The following is a 21,149-nucleotide window of genomic DNA, read 5'->3' on the forward strand; positions in this document are numbered from 1 at the left end:
ATCAAGAAAGGAGAGGCTGAAGTACTGAAACACATCTTACCCTCAGTGCTTTCCTAAGCTAGCTCTCTGGGGATTTTTTTAAATTTTGCTTGCTCCTCTGTGCGGTGTAGGAGCTTTCTTTTTTATTTCAGAGCTGTAAACTGTTTAAGTGACAACATTAATAAAAAATTAGGGACGGAAATCAGCTATTTAAGTATTAAATTCTGTTCCTTTTCTATACTTGAAATTCTGTGGGCTCTCTATTATAAATCACCCTGTTGCCATTCAAAAGCATATTTAATTATCTACATGCAAAGCCAAGAAAACATGGTTTCATAATTAACCAATGTTAGACCACAGACACTAAATGCCTGTGCTCATTATGTGTACCTATATGGACAAGCAGAATATTAACTATTTTTGAACATGAAATGTATACCTTTACAAGCAATTAGACACAGTTATAGAAAAAAAATTATTATTTTATGAATTTCTGTAACCCTCACAATAAAGAATTTCTTCCTAGTATCTACACTAAGCCTCCCCTCTTTCACTCCTCTCACTACATGCCCTTATAAAATCTCCTGGCTTTCTTGTAGGCCCCCTGTTCTCAGTAAACATTCAGATACACACTTTCTCACTGTTTCCCAGTTACCTTTTAATCATGCAGTGATTTATATATTCTTAGGTTATTTTGGCATTTAATGAGAACAAATCCCTTCTTCTGCTATAGGTACTCCCACAGATATGCACACACTAGAATAAGAAAGTCTCACGTACATATCTTAAACAGATGTAGAGGACATACCTCACCCATTTAGCTACTTAGTCTGTATTGGTAACTAATGAATCTGAGCTTCTGCAATTTAGGAGACTCAAAAGTGTTTACAAAAGCTGAATCAAATTTTTGTAGATGCAAGTAAGTCAGTTCATCAGACCATTTCTTTAACAATGAATACTTTCTCCATAAACGGTAAAGTTTTGGCTCTATCACCTGAATTTTAATACATTAAAAAAATAATGGAGGGAATAAAATCTTGAGAGATATTGACTTGTGTAACATCCAGTGATTTGCATACAAGGTGGATGCTTGTATCCTTCAGAAATACTGGTCTAAAAGTAGCTTCGTGGAGAAGAATGAGATCTAAGAAAGATATTCTGGCAGGTAACTAAACAGCTGTCATGGAGACCTCATAACTATTTAACTGCGGGATAAAAAGATAATTACAAAAGTGGTGGTGAAAGCACCAAGTTCATTTTACCTGTATAAGAAGGGATTTGGAAGACATGCTGTGTGTAGAATGAGGGAAAAGCATCCTGCCTAGACAGCTGAAGTTAAAGTAGCTGAACTGGGAATACAAGGGAAGCCTTGGGAATGCAAGTACGAAATATTAAAAAGGTAGGTTACCTTATTTTTTCTATACCCACAAGATGTTCCCCTTTTAGCACCATCCAGTACTAATGTCTGCTTTCTTTTCTGCAACTCATTCTTCTACAGCTTTTACTGTTTGCAGAAGAGCATACATTGCTTCAAAGCTCAGCACACTGACAGATGAGTTGGTTAATATACTGCCCTCAATCTGCCTTGAACGACCACTGCCACTGGAGAAAAGCATCTGAAACAATCAATTTACACTACCTCTAAAAGCAAGAGAACTTACTCTTGCAAGCAATGGTTAGGTCTGGCAAAGATGAAGGAAAAGTAAGCTTGAAGTAGGAACTGCCACCAACCAGGGGATTCTACAGTACTTCCAGTGTGAAGCTGCTGCCACAAAGACAGCACATAGAGCCCGAGAGGAGACTGCATGCAGGTGTGTCCTCTTCTGTAGCCCACCACACTAGACTAGGTGTTCCATGGGTGGCAGGATGAGCTTCCAGGCCTCTTGGAACCCCAGTTTCTTTTTACCAGGAAAGATGAACCCAACTAGAGACAAAACATTCTTGTGAAAGCTTTCATACAAGCAGGATACTGCCCCATTAAAAATGATGGTTATCACCTCGGTATCTGATGTAACTTGATCTCAACCTGGTAAACCCTTGTAAACTGATTCCCACTGAACTGGAAGAGGGATACAATAAGATTGTTAAAGTATCTTTATGAACAAAAGGTACCTTCTGAAAATTGAACCTATAGTAAAAGAAGTGTCTGTGTTTTTTCTGGTCTCTTTCTGTGCATAGCTGGGTAGGAAAAAAGCCTTCTTGGCTATGCTTTTTGCCATGAAGATACTGAAAGAACAGCAGTCCAAATAAAAGAAAGAACAGGAAAATCAAGTATCAGCAGTTTTGGCTTTTTTTTTTACACTTCACAAAACTCATGAAAATGAAGACAAGAAAAGAAAGCTCTAGCTCAGCCAGATGGCACTAATGAATTGGAAGGGGGGGAGAGGGGGATTTTGTCATCTCATACATTCAGCAACTGCTTGCTACAAGTTCAGTTTGGGGTTAAAAAGTCTGAAATACTTTAGTGAGTGCACACCTTTATGCTGAGTTTACAGGTAGAAAATGTCCAATTGTTCAGTTTTACCTTCTCCGTTTTCAAATTATCTGCCTGGTCCGTGAAAGAGGACGTAACAAGGGAATTCTTGTGGAGTCTTAAATTAAAAATTTTACATACTTCATATAGGTTAATCAAATTAGTTTGCTTTAGACTGGAATTAAATACAAAAGCAGCTTGTTATATTCAATTTCAGAAAATACTAGATACATTTTTTGTTTTTTCCTATGCTACTGAGCAGCTTTTATAGAATTTAATTTTTGTTTTTGTGCTTAGGCCCTGTTTACGGCTATACTAGAAAATAATGCAGATTTAAACTCATTTTGTTCTAAATAATTTTCTTCTTATTTTGTTTGTGAGTTAATTGTTAACACAGGCAAAAGTCACAGAATTAAAATTGCACCCCAAGCTTGTTCTATACATAAGAACCAGAAACCAGTCAGCTACAAAGAAACACATCGGTTAAAGCTTTTGGTAAAACCTCTATGTAAGCCTATGAAAAAACACATAGGTTCAGTAGACCTGAAGGTCCTTCACAGATGCTTTTCATTTGCACAGCTTTTGAAAAATAACCTTTTGTCATTGATACATGTATAAAGTTAAAAATATTTAGCTTTGTTTTTTAAGACAATGTTCTACAAACTTTTACTGTACCTCTTGCCATGCACAACTGCGCCAGGATCCTCAGACTTCGCTTCCAGCTCCTGAACTTCATCTACCAGTGTCTTGTAAGTAGCTCTCTTAACTCTGTAGGTACATACAAAATACTGCCAGACTTACTCTTCTTGAAAGTAGAATAACAGATACTTTTAATGCTTATATAAATATTCAATTTATAAATCCATTTTCCCCGACTTGAAACTAAGGAGAAATATCAAAAAACAAATCTAAAGAACATATTTTATCATCTGTTCTTGCAAATTAGAAACAAAAAATATTTATTAATAAAACACTACCGTTTTTTAAACATTTAAAATAGTAATAACTCTTGTAATAAAGTTTTTAAAAAACAAGGACAGTAAAAAAGAATTTTATAAAATCTCAAGAATTGATCTTAATTTGTTTTTTATTATATTAGTAATTAGAACACACATTTAAAAGTCAGTACTCTCTTCTGTAAACACTGGCATTTCCGTACTCACACTTTGTATACTATATCAAGAAGTAAAGCTGTCATAGGAATACACAGAAGTCCCATCCAAAACACTCCAGAGCTGAACATCATAGCTGCCTGAAGAGAAAATGCACAAAATGTGATGCCATGACAAGAACTAGCAAAAAAAAAATCTTATAAATATCAAGTGGTTTGTGGAGGCTATCAAAAGCAAATTTAAATGAATCATTCTAGTCTGAGTAATGCGAAATAGAACTTGAACTCCTTTCTAAAATCCCCTGAGTTGCAGCATAAATCCAGTAAATAGTAAGCACTATTTCATGTCAAGAAGCTGGTAGAAAGATACACTGCATAGCTCTTTGCATGGGGGTATCACCCCTCCACAATGCTGCTCTATACCACTGATTGCAGGCTTTTCCATTAAAAACAGATTTATCCAAAATTCACCCTTTTCCAACTTTCTCAACACATTATGAGCATAGTTTTTAAATTTGCAATCTACTCTAACAGGATATAACAGTTTCTGACCCTTCATTTGGATACTGGACAGTGTTACAATTATCCTGCAATATAACTTGGATCAAAGTTTTCTCCCACAGAACTCGCTGTACCACAGTTCCCACACTGCCAGAGACTCCTGTTAAACAGCTTGCTTAAAAGAGAGAAATAAGGAAACAACTATTTATGTAATTATGAAAATATGCCACATATTGTTAAATGAAGATCTAGCACATTAATACATGGTGAAATATTTGAAAACCACATAATTATTTTTATCTGTGTATTTGTTTTTTCTGTACACCGCTATATGTAATACATAGGAATTTATTCTGTTCACAACTTGGTTGTAGAAAAACAAAAACATATTGAATGGCCAAAACACACATCACAATATATGGACATCAAAGAAAAAATGTCTTTACCCTTGTAATTCACACTCACATGTCTACATCAATAAGATTATGGATGCAAAGAGTACGATAAATACTTACTGAAGCATATTACTAGAGGTTTGAATTGCAGTCAGTATTACAAATACTTTTATAATGTAATTTGATTGTAGAGAGGTTGCAACTAACATCACTACACAACAGTAGTGTAGTGTAGTTTCAAATCCTTTGTTTCAATACTTGGAAACGAATTTCTTTCACAGGTTAAGCCTCAGCATGTAAAATAAATAAGCCTAAATTTTACTAGCTTTAATTAGCTGAATAATAGTAGTTTGCAGTAGCTGAAGTCTAATTTCTTAACATGCATACATGAACATTTAAGGATTATATACAATATGTTGATAGATGAAAAAATAAGTGAATTATTTTCAGAAAAAAAAAACCCTGTAAGCAAAAAGTTCAATTTACCTTGTTTTTGTATCCAAATTCCTAATGACATTGATTCTTTGGAAAGCATTAGAATAGCATTAGAATGTACTTTAAAAATGTAGTAACCTTCCAATGGCTGTGTTAAAAGGATGTAGATATTGCCCTGAGATTCTTCTAACTACTTCTGTCAACAGCTGCCAGCAAAGGTGTAAACACTGAGCAGTGGCAGGTACAAAATAAAACAATTCATATTTTCAAAAGGGAGAAAAAATGAGAAAATTTTTTATCAGGAGGAAATGTATTAGAGAAAAAAAAATGTATTAGCACTCACTTTATGAGCAAAACCTGACTTGTGACATATTTGATGAAATACACATTTTCTAGAACAGGAGCTAATAGGAAATGTCTATCATAAATGCATTTTGCAAGACATTTTATAATTATGAAGCAATTAGATAGACAGTTCCCTTAAAACCAAGAAAAAAGCATAAAAATACATTATGAACTAATTACGATTATTACTTCCTATTATTAACAACATTTTTTTATTTATAAGAACATAGCAAAGAGCTGTCCTTGTGTTAGCCACCCGGTATTAAATGTTTGCTGGTGAAACAGCAAAAGTGATAATGTAGGTCTTAGGATGTTAATTCTGACCATTGTAATGCTAACTATGAATGAAGGAACAACTGGCGCCTACTATTCACTCCATCCAGCCTTTGGCTTTACAAATGAACAACATGAATTGAGGTAAAAAAAAAAGTTTTTCTGCGTCATATTTGAAAGCCTGTCAGATTTTTTTTCTTTTACAGAGTTAATCCAAACCTAAAAGATTTAAAGCCGACATTCGCATTAAAGACAGAGGCCCTCTTTGTATTTTTTGGATGAAGAGGGGAAAAAATAAAATCCCACAGAGGTATTTCCTTCCTTTCTGTACAAGAAAGCTCCCCCCTCACTCTGTAGAAAACATTTTTGTTTCTAACTTTTCACATCTCTCTACACATAGGCAGGTCATCTGGGAAATGGCAAACCAATCCCTTTCAGACAATGGCACTAACAGGAGCAGCCTGTTCTGGGGACGGACTCTGGCTGCCTCTGTTTGTGGTTTACAAATTGTTCCTAATGTGAGAGATTTGTGGTCTATGCCAAGTCTTCCCCCTTTAGGCCTTGTGAAACCAAATGGAATCTGCCACAAAAGTGGCTCCCAGGGGAATTCAGAAGTAATCCAAAATGAGAGCTGGGAAGCCCAGTTTATTGTAGGACTTACAAATCCTGCAGGGAAGATAAATAATTTGTTGTATGTGTAGTTCATGCTCAATATTAAGAGTTTCTAAAATAAATTAACATTTTTTAAAAAGTTAGATTGTTATATAGGTTCTCATTTTTCAAAAAAGAAAAAATTGCTGAGAAATACTCCTTTTCATGATTTAGTGGCACATAGAAATCCTGGCTGCAAAACATTTTTAAAGCACTGCTGAAGATGTAGTGTTAGGAAATTACATGTCAGAATGAACACAGAATATTCGCTTTTTCCTCATTATGAAATGATCTGCCAAAACAGCTGGCTCAGATTTTAAAAAGCCTTTACAAATAAGAAAAGAAAGTTGAAAACAGTGCTAAAATTCTTGCTGCAGAAAAGCTTACCCTGTTCAGTTTATCTATTTCAAGTACCATCTAGGTACACATTTCCTTCCTATAAACTACAAAGCTATAAAATGCCTCAACAGCATCAAACCAGCAAAAGTTTATCTTTTCAACTTACTGAAAAAACTACATTAGTAGTGGTTATGTGCATGGTTTGCCTTCATATATGCCAAAGTACTTACTGTTGTAGTACTAAAACAGATTTGCATTAACTTCCAGTGCAAAGAAGTTCCTACAAGTAAGTTTGTGTATTGCCTCTAGTCTTTCTTTGCTAATTAGAGTTGAAAAAACACCTTTTAGCTCCTTTTAATTAGGAACTGTGTAATTTAGAATTGCACTAAGAATTAAGTTCCTCTCTATTAGGATCTCTGGTTATTAGGTACATTAACCTAGACAGACCACTAGAAGCAGAGAAGATAAATTGGGCAGTTCAAAGATCAGCTCTGCTGTTCCTGTTTGAGAGAATGAGAATATAACTACTGAATATGGAGAAGGATCTTTGAAGTATATCTGGGAATCATCAATAAATCACTTCTTTTTTAAGTAATAATATTCTCCACAAATGTACACTGAAACTTTTTTTCCCTAAACAAGATGTTCACATAGGTATAGAAAGGAAGACATACAGATTACTGAGTTTTGTTTTGTAAAGACTCACAGGTCTCAAAAGTCAAGCTGGGAAAACTTGGAAGGGGGTTGAAAATGAATGTGCTAAAACTGTAGGATAATGCCTCTAAGGGCCTTCTGCTGAGGATGGGCTTGAGAAATATTTTGGACTGCGAAGGAAATGTCTAGCTTTTGTTGTTGAATTACTTCAATGTTCTTGAATATTTAGTACACCAGTTATTTCCCCTGAAATGAAGATGCAGATTTTGAATAATATTTTAATCCAGACTGGTAAAAAAGCAGTGCAACACAAAAAGAAAACCAAAACAAAAACAACTACCCTAGGTATTAGCCATTGAAGAATGACTATATTCCACAAGTTTTGTGATAATGAAGTGAGAATTGATAGACTTTGGTATTTTCTTACTATACAGAGCTCAAAGCAATTTTGTGAAATACAGATTGCCAACCCAAGTTATTTGCCAGGTTCCCTTAAAAGCATGGCACAGTAATTCTCTTGTTTGGAGGAATTTAGAGGAATCATTACTTCCCAAATTTTAGGGGCGTTATTTATAACTCCCTGCTAACACTGAGGAAAAGCACCATAGCAATTTTTCTTAAATATACAACCATTTAAATTTATTTATTCTGCTGCATTCTGCAAAAGTTATTAAAAAATATTCAGCTGTTTTTTAAAAGTGCAAGAGACAAGTATCCATTAATAGCACCTATTACAGCTGGAGGGACAACACAGCAGGGTGCAAGAGCTCTAACATCCTCACAGAGAAGCTGTAGATGTATGGGCTGGATGAAGAACTGTGAGATACACTGCAAATGGGCTGAATGGCAGCTGGTGATCATGTCAGGCTGGCTGGAGGCCAGTAACTGAAAGTATACCCCAGGGGTCAATACTGGGTCCAGTTTCATTTAACATCTTCATTAAAGATCTGGATGAGAGGCAACGCGCACCCTCAGGAAGTTTGCTAGAGACACAAAATGGGGGGAGGAGTGGCAAATGCAGTAGAGGATTGTGTTGCCATCCAGAGAAACCTCAAAGGGTTGAAGAAATGGGATGACAGGAACCTCATGCAGTTGAACAAGGAGGAATGCAAAATCCTGCACACGGGAAGGAACAACACCAGGCAGCAATATATCCTGGGGGCCACCCAGCTGGAAAGCAGCTTGGCAGAAAAGACTTGGTCCCAATGGACACCAAGTTGAAAATGAGCCAGAAATGGGCCCTTGTGACAAGGAAAGTGAATGGTATCTTTTGGCTTCATTAGGTAAAGTATTGCCAGCAGAGTGGAAGGCAGGTCCCCCTCTACTCAGCACTGGTGAAGTCACACCTAGGGAAGTCTCCAGTTCTGGGCTCCCCAGTACAAGAAACACAGATACACTGAAGTTAGTCCAGTAGTATCTCATACAGGAGAGAAACCTGAGATAATTGGCACTATAGCCTAAGAGAAGGCTTAGGGGGATCTCTCACCCTGAGTGGAGGGTGCAAAGACAGAGCCAGGCTATTTCCAGCGGAGCCCTGTCATGGCTCAAGAGGCAAGGAGAGCAAACTAAAACTTAAATCTGAACATTAAGAGAACCTTTCTTACTAGGAGGGTGACTGAACAGGGACACAGGTTGTTCAGAAATGTTGTAGCATCTCCATCCTTGGTAACACTCAAAAGCTGGCTGGACACAGTCTGGGGCAACTCGGAGTAGTGTCGGAAGTATTAGACCAAAAGACCTCCAAAGACCCATTCAACTGTTCCATGATTGTATTCTATCCTAAATACTTTGTTTTGTAGGCTTTATTCTACATTAGACTAAAACCAATTCCCACTTTTGGATCAAACTTTACACAAACATCCTAATCGAGAAGACCTTTTCATTAGAGACCGAAGGATCTACATTTTCAAAACAATTGTTTGGTGTTTTTGTGTAAAAAAAACCCCAATGTAGTAAAGGCATTAAGGGATGCATATCTAATATCTTAATAAGCATGATTTCATATAAGCAGGATACTTGGCATAATATAGAGAGAAGCAATATTTAAGAAACCAGTGCTGTCAATATAATATATTCTAATACACCTTTTCTACACAGTGCAGCTAAATCTTCCCAAAAGAAATATTACTGTTTTTCACAAGACTTCTGAAAACCTCAATCAAATGATCTTAAATTCTGTAAAATACATGCTTCTACCTTAACTCCAATTTCCGCCAGTAGTTTTATAAATCCCCTGGGTCAGACAGAGCAGAAACAGATGGTGCTCTGGAGAACTTTACAGTGCGTTGTCTACAGTATGACAATAAATTAAAAAGTTCTGTGGATACTGAACTTTTCCTTTAGTATCCATGTCATACTTCTTATTCAAGTTAAGTATTATTATTCTAAGCTATTTTATTAATCATATAGGTGTAAAAAAAAGAGGCTAACAATTCAGAGCACAAAAGAGTAACAAGGGGCATTACTAGTGTGAAATATACAACAGATTGATTTGTTTTTCACCCCTCCTCAATTACAGGTTTGCAACTCAGACTATAACCAGATTTTTTTCAAGAAAGAGATAATCCTGTTAGTTTAGAAACGTATCTATTTTTATAATTTAAAAGTTAGTCTGATTTTTTTTAAGAGGACTTAAAGGAAAAGTAGACCTTTTAACTGCAAGGATGGAAGCACTCATGGAAGGTTCTTACACCTTTACAGCCTACTGACACATGAATGGAGGCTGTTCTCATTAGGCGATGTAAGTTACAGAAATTACATTAGTTAAAGCAATAATTGTAAAAGGACTACACAGATATAAAAACATTGAACAATTTAATCACAGCTTCATTTATTTGTGCAGTCATTATAAATGATATGATAAAACATGGAAACTTCTGGCAATTCCCTAAAGATTAAAAATCCATTTTTTTCAGTGTCACAGAATAGTTTTCTGTGTATTGAAGAGTTTCAAAGAAAAAGATAATACACCTGCAAAGCATTTATCAAATATAAACAGACTTGGCACTGACTTTTAAAAATTTATGCAAACTTCATCTGGCTTAAACAGAAAATACTGTAAATGGTTTTAAATATTTTGAAGTATATTTCAATTGTTTATTTATTAATATTATACACAGAAGTATCAACCTAATTTACATCAATGTATTAGAAAGACCCAGGGAGTTTATTTTTTTCCCAAGTCCACAATAAAAATTTTCTTCTATTCTGTAATGACATCTTTTTCTGAAATGAAATGCAGCTTGTTTAATGCAATGGGTCAAAACATATGGTGTTAAACCTAACCAAAAAATGTCTACAAAGAATTCTATGTTGGTTTTTTTTTCATTTCTTTCCTGTGCATCTATATTTAAAAGCACAGTCTTTACTAGTAAAATATTAAGAAAAAGTTCCTTGTTCACATGCTTCCATACTGGACAGTACCAACAGAAAGCAAATGTATGAATAAACATTCCTGCAGACGTAATGCAAATTTTAATATAATAAAGACTATGCTACAGAAGATGCAAAATTGTTATAAAATCAATGAAAGCTTTTGAAATGTTTTTAGTATTTCTTGCTCATAAGCTGTCCATCCCCATTCCTTCTCACAGAAATAGTGTTTTGCTACTACTACCAAAATCCTCCTTGCAGAAAAGGTATTTTAATATTTTGTTGTAAGTAGATAGAAGTTAAATTCCTAGATTTTTAGGATGCGTGTCTAAGACTAGAAGAATATAGTCCCTAATTCTTAGTACAAACTAAAGGAAAGTAATTTTTAAATGAGTGATTTTAAAGTACAAGCAAAATAATATGAAAGTAAACAGTAAGTTCCTTAATTAGTGATAAAATATTTATGTCTTGATTCTACTAAAAGACTCATGAAGTTGATTTGCTACAGTACCTGAACTAGCTACACATACTATACTACATAATTAATTACTTAGGTTATCACCCCTTTTTATCACATATCCTTCTTAAGTTTTATGGCCTATATTTCCATTTTCTTCAGAGCTTCATAAAGCCCATTGCTTCTCTTGTAGTTTTCATCCATGTTTCCTTCTAGCCTCTGTCTGCCAAAAGACAATGGTGAACTGACAGTTTCCATCTGAACATCATCAATCAGGGAAAATGAATGAAGTTTTCTTCACTTGGAACTTTATTTCTTTAAGAAAAAAACCCCACAACTGGAATAGAAACTGCTTTAAGGTTGGCAAGATGTAACTGGTTTCAGAATTTTAATACGGAAAGCTACTATAACCCAGACACCTACTATAAATCTCTAACAGATAATCAGCTACAGAGCTGCCAGTTATTCATATCAGGAGAACACTTGTGCCAGGATACCTTACTAGTGTGAATCAAAAGTCAAATTGCAACTCTTCTGGTGCACTACCTGTTTGACAACAAGTTATCCTACTTACAGGACTTAGGACTACTGCCCCATGGAGAGCCATGTAGTTCCCACACTGTGAGAAACAGTACTGTACAGGTGGATGAGTTTGCCTAGTGCAGATCTACCAGTCCTGAAAAACCAGAAAACAAAGGTCTTGATGCCAGAATTGTCTCAGCATGCTAGATGAACTGGATATTTGGATCAAGGCGGGGGGGGGGGCTGTGTGTTTTTCTTCTGGGAAAACTCAGAGAGACAGAAAAATTGATTATACTATTAGGAACATGTCAAGGAAGGGGGTATAGTGGCCTAGACAACAGAGAAAAAATGCTGTAACTGTCATAATTTTTCATTTCACTACATTTTCTTTTAGAGCATGGCATTCTGCAATCTTTCCTTCTGTGATACCAACATACAGGAACCTGTATGTAAAGCCAGCTTTGATTATCCTCTGTATAATTGGAAAAATCCACAAAATTGTGGAAACAGTTAGTTAAAAACTCAGAAAAACTTGCAAAAATATGTGATATATTTGTTTCTTTATTCAGTAAGTGACTGGATGATGCCTGGATAGTAAAAGATGAACACAAACCAACTCTTATGCTTTAACTTTTGGCCACTAGCTTTAGGGCTCCAACATTAGAGTATTAGCAGCATGATCTGACTTTTCTTCTGTTACAGCTCAATATTTCTCACGTCATTACCTTACTGTGTTCTCCACTGAAATACATTTATCAGAGTTGAATATTTTATAGGAATGGATATAAAAAATTAGTTTCAAAATATTTAGATTAAACCTTCCTCTGCATCCAATGAATGAATTTTCCATCACCTCCATATGCTTTTTCTCTCCCCTTCAAGAGCAACAGAATTTTATTTTCTTGGAACAGAACCAGGAATAAGCATGAAGAATGTTACTATTTTCAGGACATTAATATGAAGAAAGACCGAATCCTTACCAGAATGTTTCATTAAGTGCTTTTCTATCTCAAAGAAGACATGAAAAATATGCTTGCAGAAGACATCATCTAGCTGGAACTTAATTGTTGGACAAATATTATGTCAAGAATACAGACTGGAAAGACTATAAACCTACTAAGACAGAATTGTTACCAGCTCTAAGAAGAAGAAAGAGAACACCTTTAAACTTTCTAAGGACTATAGTTATGTAACCTGCAACTATATATCCTTATAAATCTGAAGTTTATTAAAAAGAGGGAATTTTTAATGAACACATTTGGGAAAAAAATGCATGAAAATCCCCTTCAGCATAATTTCTCAGATCATACTAGCTAAAATTGACAAAAAGCTAAGAAGCAGACGTCAGCTTTTGACATACTCAAACTTTTGCCAAGTATAGTTGATGAATTTTTCAAGTCTGACTCACGTGTTTGAAGAAATCAGGCAAGCAGTATTTGCACATGCAAGTAGAATTGCTTAAATGGATTTGTTTCTGTCACATCACATTTTTTTGCACAGATGAATCCATGAATTCTTTAAGTTTCAATACTTTTGGAAGGCCTGATTTGCTACAGAGAAACTCAGTGAATTCTGCCCTGCCAGAGACCACTCAGTCAATAGAGGGGCTTCCAGGAAAGCTTACAAAAATCTTGCTTCCAGTCTGAGCAGTATGCATCAACAGGACTTTTAGCCACACAGAGTGCAGCACAAAAAGCTAGACCAGAGTTTTGAACATAAGCTTTAATGGCCTATGATGCTTTCAAAAGACTCTATTCTAACATCACAGACATTGAAATATATTCCTAGAAAGAAAACAGAACCAAACTCAGTCAACAACACCCCCCTTTGAACAACTTCATGTACATACAGACATCAAGACTACTGTATACACACACAGGCATAAGCAAACACACTAACAGAGTAAGACTACCCCTTTCAAGTACACATAAAGTTTCATTGCAATGAATAAATAATTTTAGGTTCATAAGTCAGACTACTTTGGCACACTGTTGAATTCAAAGCCTAAGAGTATTATTTTTGTTGACAGATCTCTTTGATGAAGAACCATTTCTAGAAGATCACAGGAATTACACTCCCTCAAAAACAGGTGTTTTCACAGTAACTTCAGGGTCTGAAAAGGTACTAACTAAAACATTGTTATTTCAGTAGTGAAGTATCCACCCTTATGTCATACCAGGTATAACACACCATTTTGTTTCCATTGTGCTTATCACCATTAAAGTGCTGCTGTCTAAAAAGCTACAAAGTTTTTACAAACTCTCTAAAACCAGAAAATTCCAAAACCATTTTTTCTTCTTTAAAATACCGTATATATGAAGAAAAATGCTGAAGTACAATAGTTTTGATTTCTTTAATTAAAAATAATATACAGAATTAGTTTTGAGTAGTGGAGGCAATGTGGTAATGTACAAGATCTACATATATACATAGGTAAGACATTATGATACAGAGGAAAACCAGTTAGAAATTGTGTAATTTCAAATTCTTTTCCTTAGGTGTCCAAGTATTTAAGGTAGCATCTTGTGCATTCCACTAAAATGTAGTAGTTATAGAAATGCCTATATACGATTTTTTCCTCTAATTGTTTAAATAGGAGGTTGGATTTATGAATCTTAATTACTTTCAAGAGAGAGAGAGATGCACCTACATTTGCCACATCCTACATAAATTTTTAAACTGCTGAATTATATCACAGTGTTGGTGGAGTTAAAGGGACTCACTCTTTTACTAGTGTAAGGCTTGATTTAGTTAATATGCTTTGAGAACCATTAGAAGAATATCTCTGTGACACAAGCAGGTATTCTCAGTTTCTGATTCCCACTGAGAATGCACATCAAACTTCTTAGCTCAGGAGGTACTGGTCATGCCCAGAAGCAGACATTAGTGTCTGGGAAATTAAATCTTCAGATGTTTCTGGAACTGAATGGTATTGAGAATTTGGGACTACAGTTCCAATTAACTCAGATAAGGTACCAAATAAGCATCTTTTACAGATTCAATCCAATCTGGAATATTCAGAGCAGGTTTACACAAATGCAATTAAAAATGAATGAGAAACCACTAATTACTGTCAAAAGGATAAAGATACGTTACAATAATGCATTCCAAGCAGCGCATTAATCAAAAAGGAAGTGTGCACGACAAGCAGTTCATGAAATTTTATGGCACCTCAAATTTTTTTAAGGCATTTTATGGAAGTACTTGGAAAATTTGTAAAACTCAAGATTAGAAACAGCCTTAACCAGGCTACTGCTGGTTACTTCATTATTAAAAAATGCTCCAGAAAAATAAGCACTGTAATTCTAAGAACTGCATTTGGTAAGACTTTTCTTCAGAAAATTAAAGCTTACCCAAGAACTGCAAAGCAGCTTACCTGTCTATTCTTTCTCATTAGACCATATGTTCACAGCCTGTTAGCTGAGCTCCATTTTCACAAGAGTAAAAATTTATTATATTTTAAATGAACATGGCTGCCATATTGGAGATATAGAAGACAGATAACATATGCACCTCTAGTTAGCAGAAGGATCCAATAAAGATTAGGTCTGTACTACAGACTGAAACAATATTTATTTCACACATTTGGATGTTAGTTAAAATATATTTTTACCTCTCCTGACATATCCGGTGCCATAGGTATGACTGGCCACAAAGAAGAGTAGATTCCAAAAAACACCACCCAAAGTGCAATGCTTCCCCAGATTGCTATATGGCTGAACTGTTAAAACAAACAAAAAAAGAACAATTATCACAGATGCATTATAACATAAAATAAGATCTTTGCTACCTAGTATTTATAATGCTGTTTTGATATATTGGATGAAATTTCCATGCCTTGTATTAATTTAACTCTACTACTTCAGTTAGCTATTTCTTAAAGGAAAATTATACTATCAGCAGGACTACTACTGCATTTTAAGTCAATTTAAATTCAGTTACAGTAAGTCCAGAGCAATTTGATTTTTCTAGTTCAAGTATTATATCTGTCATAATTTTCAATATTGAGCATTATTTTTGTATATAGATATTCTGTACTCCCACACAGTAACCACAGTTTGCTACTGAGAAACTCTTAAAGGCTGCAATATAACAAATAAGAAGAAACAATACAATTATTCATCCATCATATTTCACAGAAAATTTGAGAATACGGTAAAGACATTTGCTTACCAAAGTCCAATATGAGGTCTCTAATCCAGCCTTCAAACACACAGTCAGAACCACAAACTTCAGGAGAGAAAGAAAGAGAGATGATTCTTAATATGGGAATCTTAACACACAGAAATTATTAGTTTGGCTAAACTTTCAGGAGAAGACAAGAAAAAGTAAATTGCTCCTAGAAGATTTAAGGATACAACCCAGTAATAAGTTAATAATAGAACATTAAGAATTACTAGCTTCCATTAATAATGGCCACTCCCTTGATTTGGAAAATTCTTCTCTTGCATTAGAAATCTTATCCTTGCTTCTTAGAACTCTGTAAGTCTGGCTCTTACAAAGGTGTTAGCCTCTTTATTGACAGTATTTAGGTTACACAGAAAGGTTTGTGAAAAGTGTAGTAGTTCTCTTCAGCAGAGACTGAAGACACTCTAGTTACAGACAGGATGACTACAACTTTCTACACCAAGACTGATTTAGAAGATTGTTCAAGATTACATTAATCTAAACTTAAAAAGCAACCGAAAGTTTTGTTCACTTCATTAGTAAATAAGTCAGCTGCATCAAACCCTAAAAAGCCCCGGAGTTAAATTTTGGTAATATAAGACTTATGTTCTGCATATAAGTAACATATTGAGTAAGTCATTTTCATTATTCCCTCTGATCTTTACCCTTTTTTTATCCTTGTTATTTTTATAGAGCAGTCTCTGAAAACACCACGTTTGTAGGACATACTCTATTTTAGCTTACAGATGAGCAGCAGGAGAAAGTTTATAATCCCACAGCAAGGACTAGTTGATCCAGGAAAATTGTTTATCTCCTTCCTTTGAAATTCACTCAAGCAAGTTTTCTGTTTACCACAGAAATAGTTACGACATTTTGTAACTCACTCATGAATCTGCATCACAAGTTTTGCTTTACATGTAATCTGAAGAATATAAGGTTGACAAAAGGAGTCACAAAGACCAAGCTCCAACTCTAACAGCTATAGTTTAAATTCTAGCTTGTTGGACAGCTTGGCAGCACTGGTTGTCAGTGAGTCTGTTAGTATTGAACTTCAAGCAGCCTCAGAAATTCAGAAGAAGTGTACTTCAATCAGAGGCCGAAGCTTCTGATTGAACCAGTTTAATATTAAAGGACTAGGAAAATGTTAAATATGCATGACAAATCTTTCACTCTGTCTGGTGCACAGAAGGATACAAATACTGCCAGGAAGCTTTCACCTATAAGTTTATACTTTCAATTCTGAAATTCTGAAATCTCCTATTTCAACTGTGCTATTAAGGACAAAAAAAAAGAAAAAGAAAAAAAAAAGTCACACCACCACAATTTCATTATCTAAAACACATGTGAAATCTAATTAGAAGAAAATCAAGGATGATTGTGAGTATTATAATTTGCTTTGTCTATCCAGTTTGGGTTCTGTAGTTGTATGCATGAAAAAAAGTTATGGAAAAATAACCCAAACAACCTCCTTTGGAACACTTGTTTGCTACTTGGGTGAGTCATAAGAGAAGTAAACATCCTTCAGAATAAGATCAACCATTGATGCTGCATAGACAAAATGTATACACAAAACAAACACTGCAGATCTCTATAAAAGGAGATACACAGTTTGAGTATATAGCCTCTACTGACCTGTGATGGGATCAGATCTCATACCCCTAACAAAATCACCAACTATGCACAGACCTATTCCCTCAAGAATATGGGATTTATTGCTCCCTCCTCTGCTTCATCCAAACTTACAACAAATCCTACTCAAGAAGCAAGAACTCAAACTTGTCTTCTGTATAAAGACCGAGCTTTTTTTAAAAAAGACTCTCTATAATGGTCATACAGATATTTTCACAGCACTCCATTCCCATTTGGAATTTATGTTTAAAGAAATAATTCCAGGACATATTATGAATCATTGCATATTTCTGAATTTTATTTGTAGATCCAAAGAAACTAAACTATATCAACTTCTGAATTCCTTTCTTACTGACTTTTGCAGAACTGATGACTACAGACGTCTGAAAACCACATTGTAAACAGTATGAGGAATGAGAATTACCTTAGCCTCAGAATTTTGGTATGACTGACAACTGTTACTACTCATATACTTCACATGAACAGATTTTAAAAAAATAAAACTCTTCCCCCTAACTTTGAAAATCTCTCCAAAAATCACGTTTGTTCCAGATTTCCTTGCATTCCTGTGCAAGAGCAGGAAAACATCAATTTCAACTTCTGTATTTCCCCAGACTTTTAACCTAAAGTGAAGAAAAATAGTTTTTTTGCGATAAGATAAGATAACCACTCTGCAGGTTAGTAGCAAGAAAATAACCTCTCAAGATGGTCAAGTTTCAGCTCTCCTAGTTGAGAAGCAGTTGCAGAATGTGACATATGAGCAGCATTGCGACCTCTGTTTTAGCACACGTCTAGAATATTTTCCTTTTATTTCAGTTATGGTGTTTCCTTATTCCCCAAATAAGTGATTTTGATGTGAATTCATATTACAGCCCCCTTACTTTAATGGGAGAATTAATTTCTTTTTTGTACCTGCCAACAGTGAGGAACTTGAAAAATTAATTAAATTTTTAACATTGAAGAACAGAGGACAGTAAGCATAAATATAATTTTCTTCTAAGACAGATCTTGGAAAACCAGCTATTGAGTAACATTCATATCTAGTAAGTGAAAAACATATATTTAGCTTTACTAATTTATTCTAGGAGATAAAAGATTAAAAGGAAAAAAAACAATTATGACTACTATCTATGACAGCAACAGAAGTTTACAGTTAGGTATGGATCAGGTGTATTTCTGGTGGTTTGATTGCCTCTGAAAAGGCATCCCACAACCTTTATTCAGTATGGCTCAATGCCTCTTTTAAGGCCTCATGATAAATTAAGAGAGAGAGAACAGGACTGTATCATCAGAAGTCCACAAACCACTTCTATAATCAACAACCTGAGATTTCTCCAATGCAAGTGCTTAAACTAAATTAATAAGCATGCTAATTAGGGAATTAGAAGTCTCATTATTTAAAAAACCAGACAGTTAACAATAAAGAACAAATGTACCTTCTGCATCTTTATTAAACTGCTTTGTTTTAAAAACTGGAATTAGAACACAAAGTGCACTCCAAACCTTCTCAAAGAGTCATTCAAGACCCATTTCTCATGGCACTCTTTAAGGCACTGCACTGAATTAAGTCATCTATGAATAGGATTAATAGTAATAGTAGCAGCATATCTTTAAAGTAGTTAAGAGCCAATGTAGACTTACAGTGTATACAGTGTTACCCAGGAGCAGGTAATCAGAAGTTTTGCCATTGCCAAATACAGTACCTGGAAAAGGAAGCAGGGATAAAAATAAAAACATTTAAACATCCACAACAGGACTATATAATCTTAATTTTTATACAAAAGAGATGGCAGCACTTTCTACAGGGTACTAAGAGATTTCATCTTGAACTGCACTGAATGCCAGGGAACTATGACTTGTATCATGTTTAGTGCTCTAAAACTTTCAGTGACTTATGCAGGAAATAGGAAATTTTTGTGATACCATATACCAATAAGACCAACTTTGTATTCAGTAGAGTGCAATTAGAGTCTCTTTTAATATCAGAGATATAAAATCTTATCTTCAGAAAGATGTGAAATATAATGGTTATAGTACATATTGATTATAATATGTAAGTAAGCAGAAAGCTTAGAATCAGATTTTCATAAATTCTGTTATTTTTGGTATGGAAGCTTATCTTTACTCTTATCCATATTTCTGAATTCAACTTCAGTAAAAATACAGAATATACTCAGTTAAAATTCTTGAGATGCTTGTCATTCATAAAATTTTCAAAATTTACCCAACTCAAATATTTGCATTCATATAAATACATATCCATTTGGCATATATGGAAACACACACACACACACATCAGTTATGCAGAGGCAGAGCTCTCAAGAGACGCATTTTCATAAAAAATCGTATTTTCATAAAAACCACATGTTTCCTAAGCTTAAGATTCTAAAGCAGTGAATTTTCCATTCTTTATCAGAAGTTCATGACTATTTTTACAGCATAGGCTTTTCTGATCCCACTTCTGTCAAATTTATTTTTAGATATGGGATAATCAACAACTGAATTATTATGAAGAAATTCCTCATTCATAATTAAAAGTACTCAGGTGGCTGCATTTTCCCATGTTCAGTTTTGAAATGCTTTTATCATTCAAGACTGTTCATATACTGCAACTAAACCAACAAAATTTTAACACTCTTGCTGTGGAGTTTCTAACCACTGGGATATTGCTTTTTACTGCATTATACAGAGTGTAAGATACAGTGTATGTAATAAGTAAGGATAAAAGTAAAAGACAATAAGAAAAAGAGTAATAAAGAAGGATTTTTTAAAAGCTGTATTGGGGGTAAGATAAGAATGAAGGTATTTTTCTGTGAGGCGAATTAAGGGATGGATTTATAACTCCTCTGATTAGGCTGGACAGAGGAAGGTGACAAAAATGGTGATAAATTCTGATATAAACAGTTGGAAACACTTATTTTCCACTATCTCAGCTGGCATATGGTATATTAAACACTGCCAATTAAGTACATTCTCATATTTGTGTTGAATGTTTTTCCAGCCTTCATATCATCTTTATATATGCTTGAAATTAAGTCCATTTTGGTTGTGGATGAAGAACGCTCCTCTCTAAAAGCTTTTCAGGACTTGTGAAGGCAGTTTAACACTGAAAAAAATTATGTATTTACTGATATGCTGGAAGAGACATGAGGGGACAACTTCACACAAAAATACTAGGATAGAAGTCCTGCTTTAACCTAGCTGTCTCCCATTCCATGATGAGGAGCTCACAATGGCTGCATCCTTAGCTCTAGTGATGCTGGTTGCATTTCTGACATTTCCCCTATTTAACTTTCTCCCTGGACAGACTAGCACACCAAGAAGGACTACAGGAGCTGAAGCCTGAAAAAAAAAGGCTAAGACTATAGCTTATTTTAAAGATTATACAAAAGAGAGAGCACATGGTGAATTTACTAATACATGCCAGTCTGGCTTTTCCAATTTATGCTGACAAAGTTGCATCTGAAGAAGCTTCTGTGAAGATTGATGTGTCACTTTTTGTATCCATGTGACAGTACACTGAGTGTAAATTTTGTGTACTGTACAATGGTAAGGTCCATGGAGCCAATTCTGACAAATAATTCTTACAAATCCATACTTATTCTCTGATCACATATTTCTTGATGGAGTCTACTATGACATATGCAGTTTGAAATTTTCTACTTACAGATAAGAAACAGGTGGACAAGCAAGACTACGAGTAAACAGGAGAATTTGACCAACAGAAGGGTGCCAAGAGATTTTACTCATCTTCAAGATTTGGTTTTCAACATTCTAATAAATACCTGCTAATACAGCCCTGCACTGCTTTACAATATATACCTAGCAGTAAAGAGCATAGTGAGA

General features: G+C 34.8%; 1 protein-coding gene across 1 annotated transcript in view; it reads right to left on the reverse strand.

Annotated features, from left to right (window-relative positions):
* Positions 1 to 21,149, reverse strand: part of ATP8A1 (ATPase phospholipid transporting 8A1) — a gene marked incomplete at its 5' end in the record, with an annotated part of 99,320 nt that overhangs the window by 6,375 nt on the left and 71,796 nt on the right. The window contains 5 exons of the mRNA XM_084203998.1: positions 3,128 to 3,220; positions 3,616 to 3,704; positions 15,121 to 15,228; positions 15,681 to 15,737; positions 18,945 to 19,006. Coding sequence (XP_084060124.1) covers positions 3,128 to 3,220; positions 3,616 to 3,704; positions 15,121 to 15,228; positions 15,681 to 15,737; positions 18,945 to 19,006 — 409 coding nt within the window. The remainder of the gene's footprint in view (positions 1 to 3,127; positions 3,221 to 3,615; positions 3,705 to 15,120; positions 15,229 to 15,680; positions 15,738 to 18,944; positions 19,007 to 21,149) is intronic.

This window comes from Fringilla coelebs (assembly GCF_963513975.1).
Source record: "Fringilla coelebs genome assembly, chromosome: 4".
NCBI classification, from domain to species: Eukaryota; Metazoa; Chordata; class Aves; order Passeriformes; family Fringillidae; genus Fringilla; species Fringilla coelebs.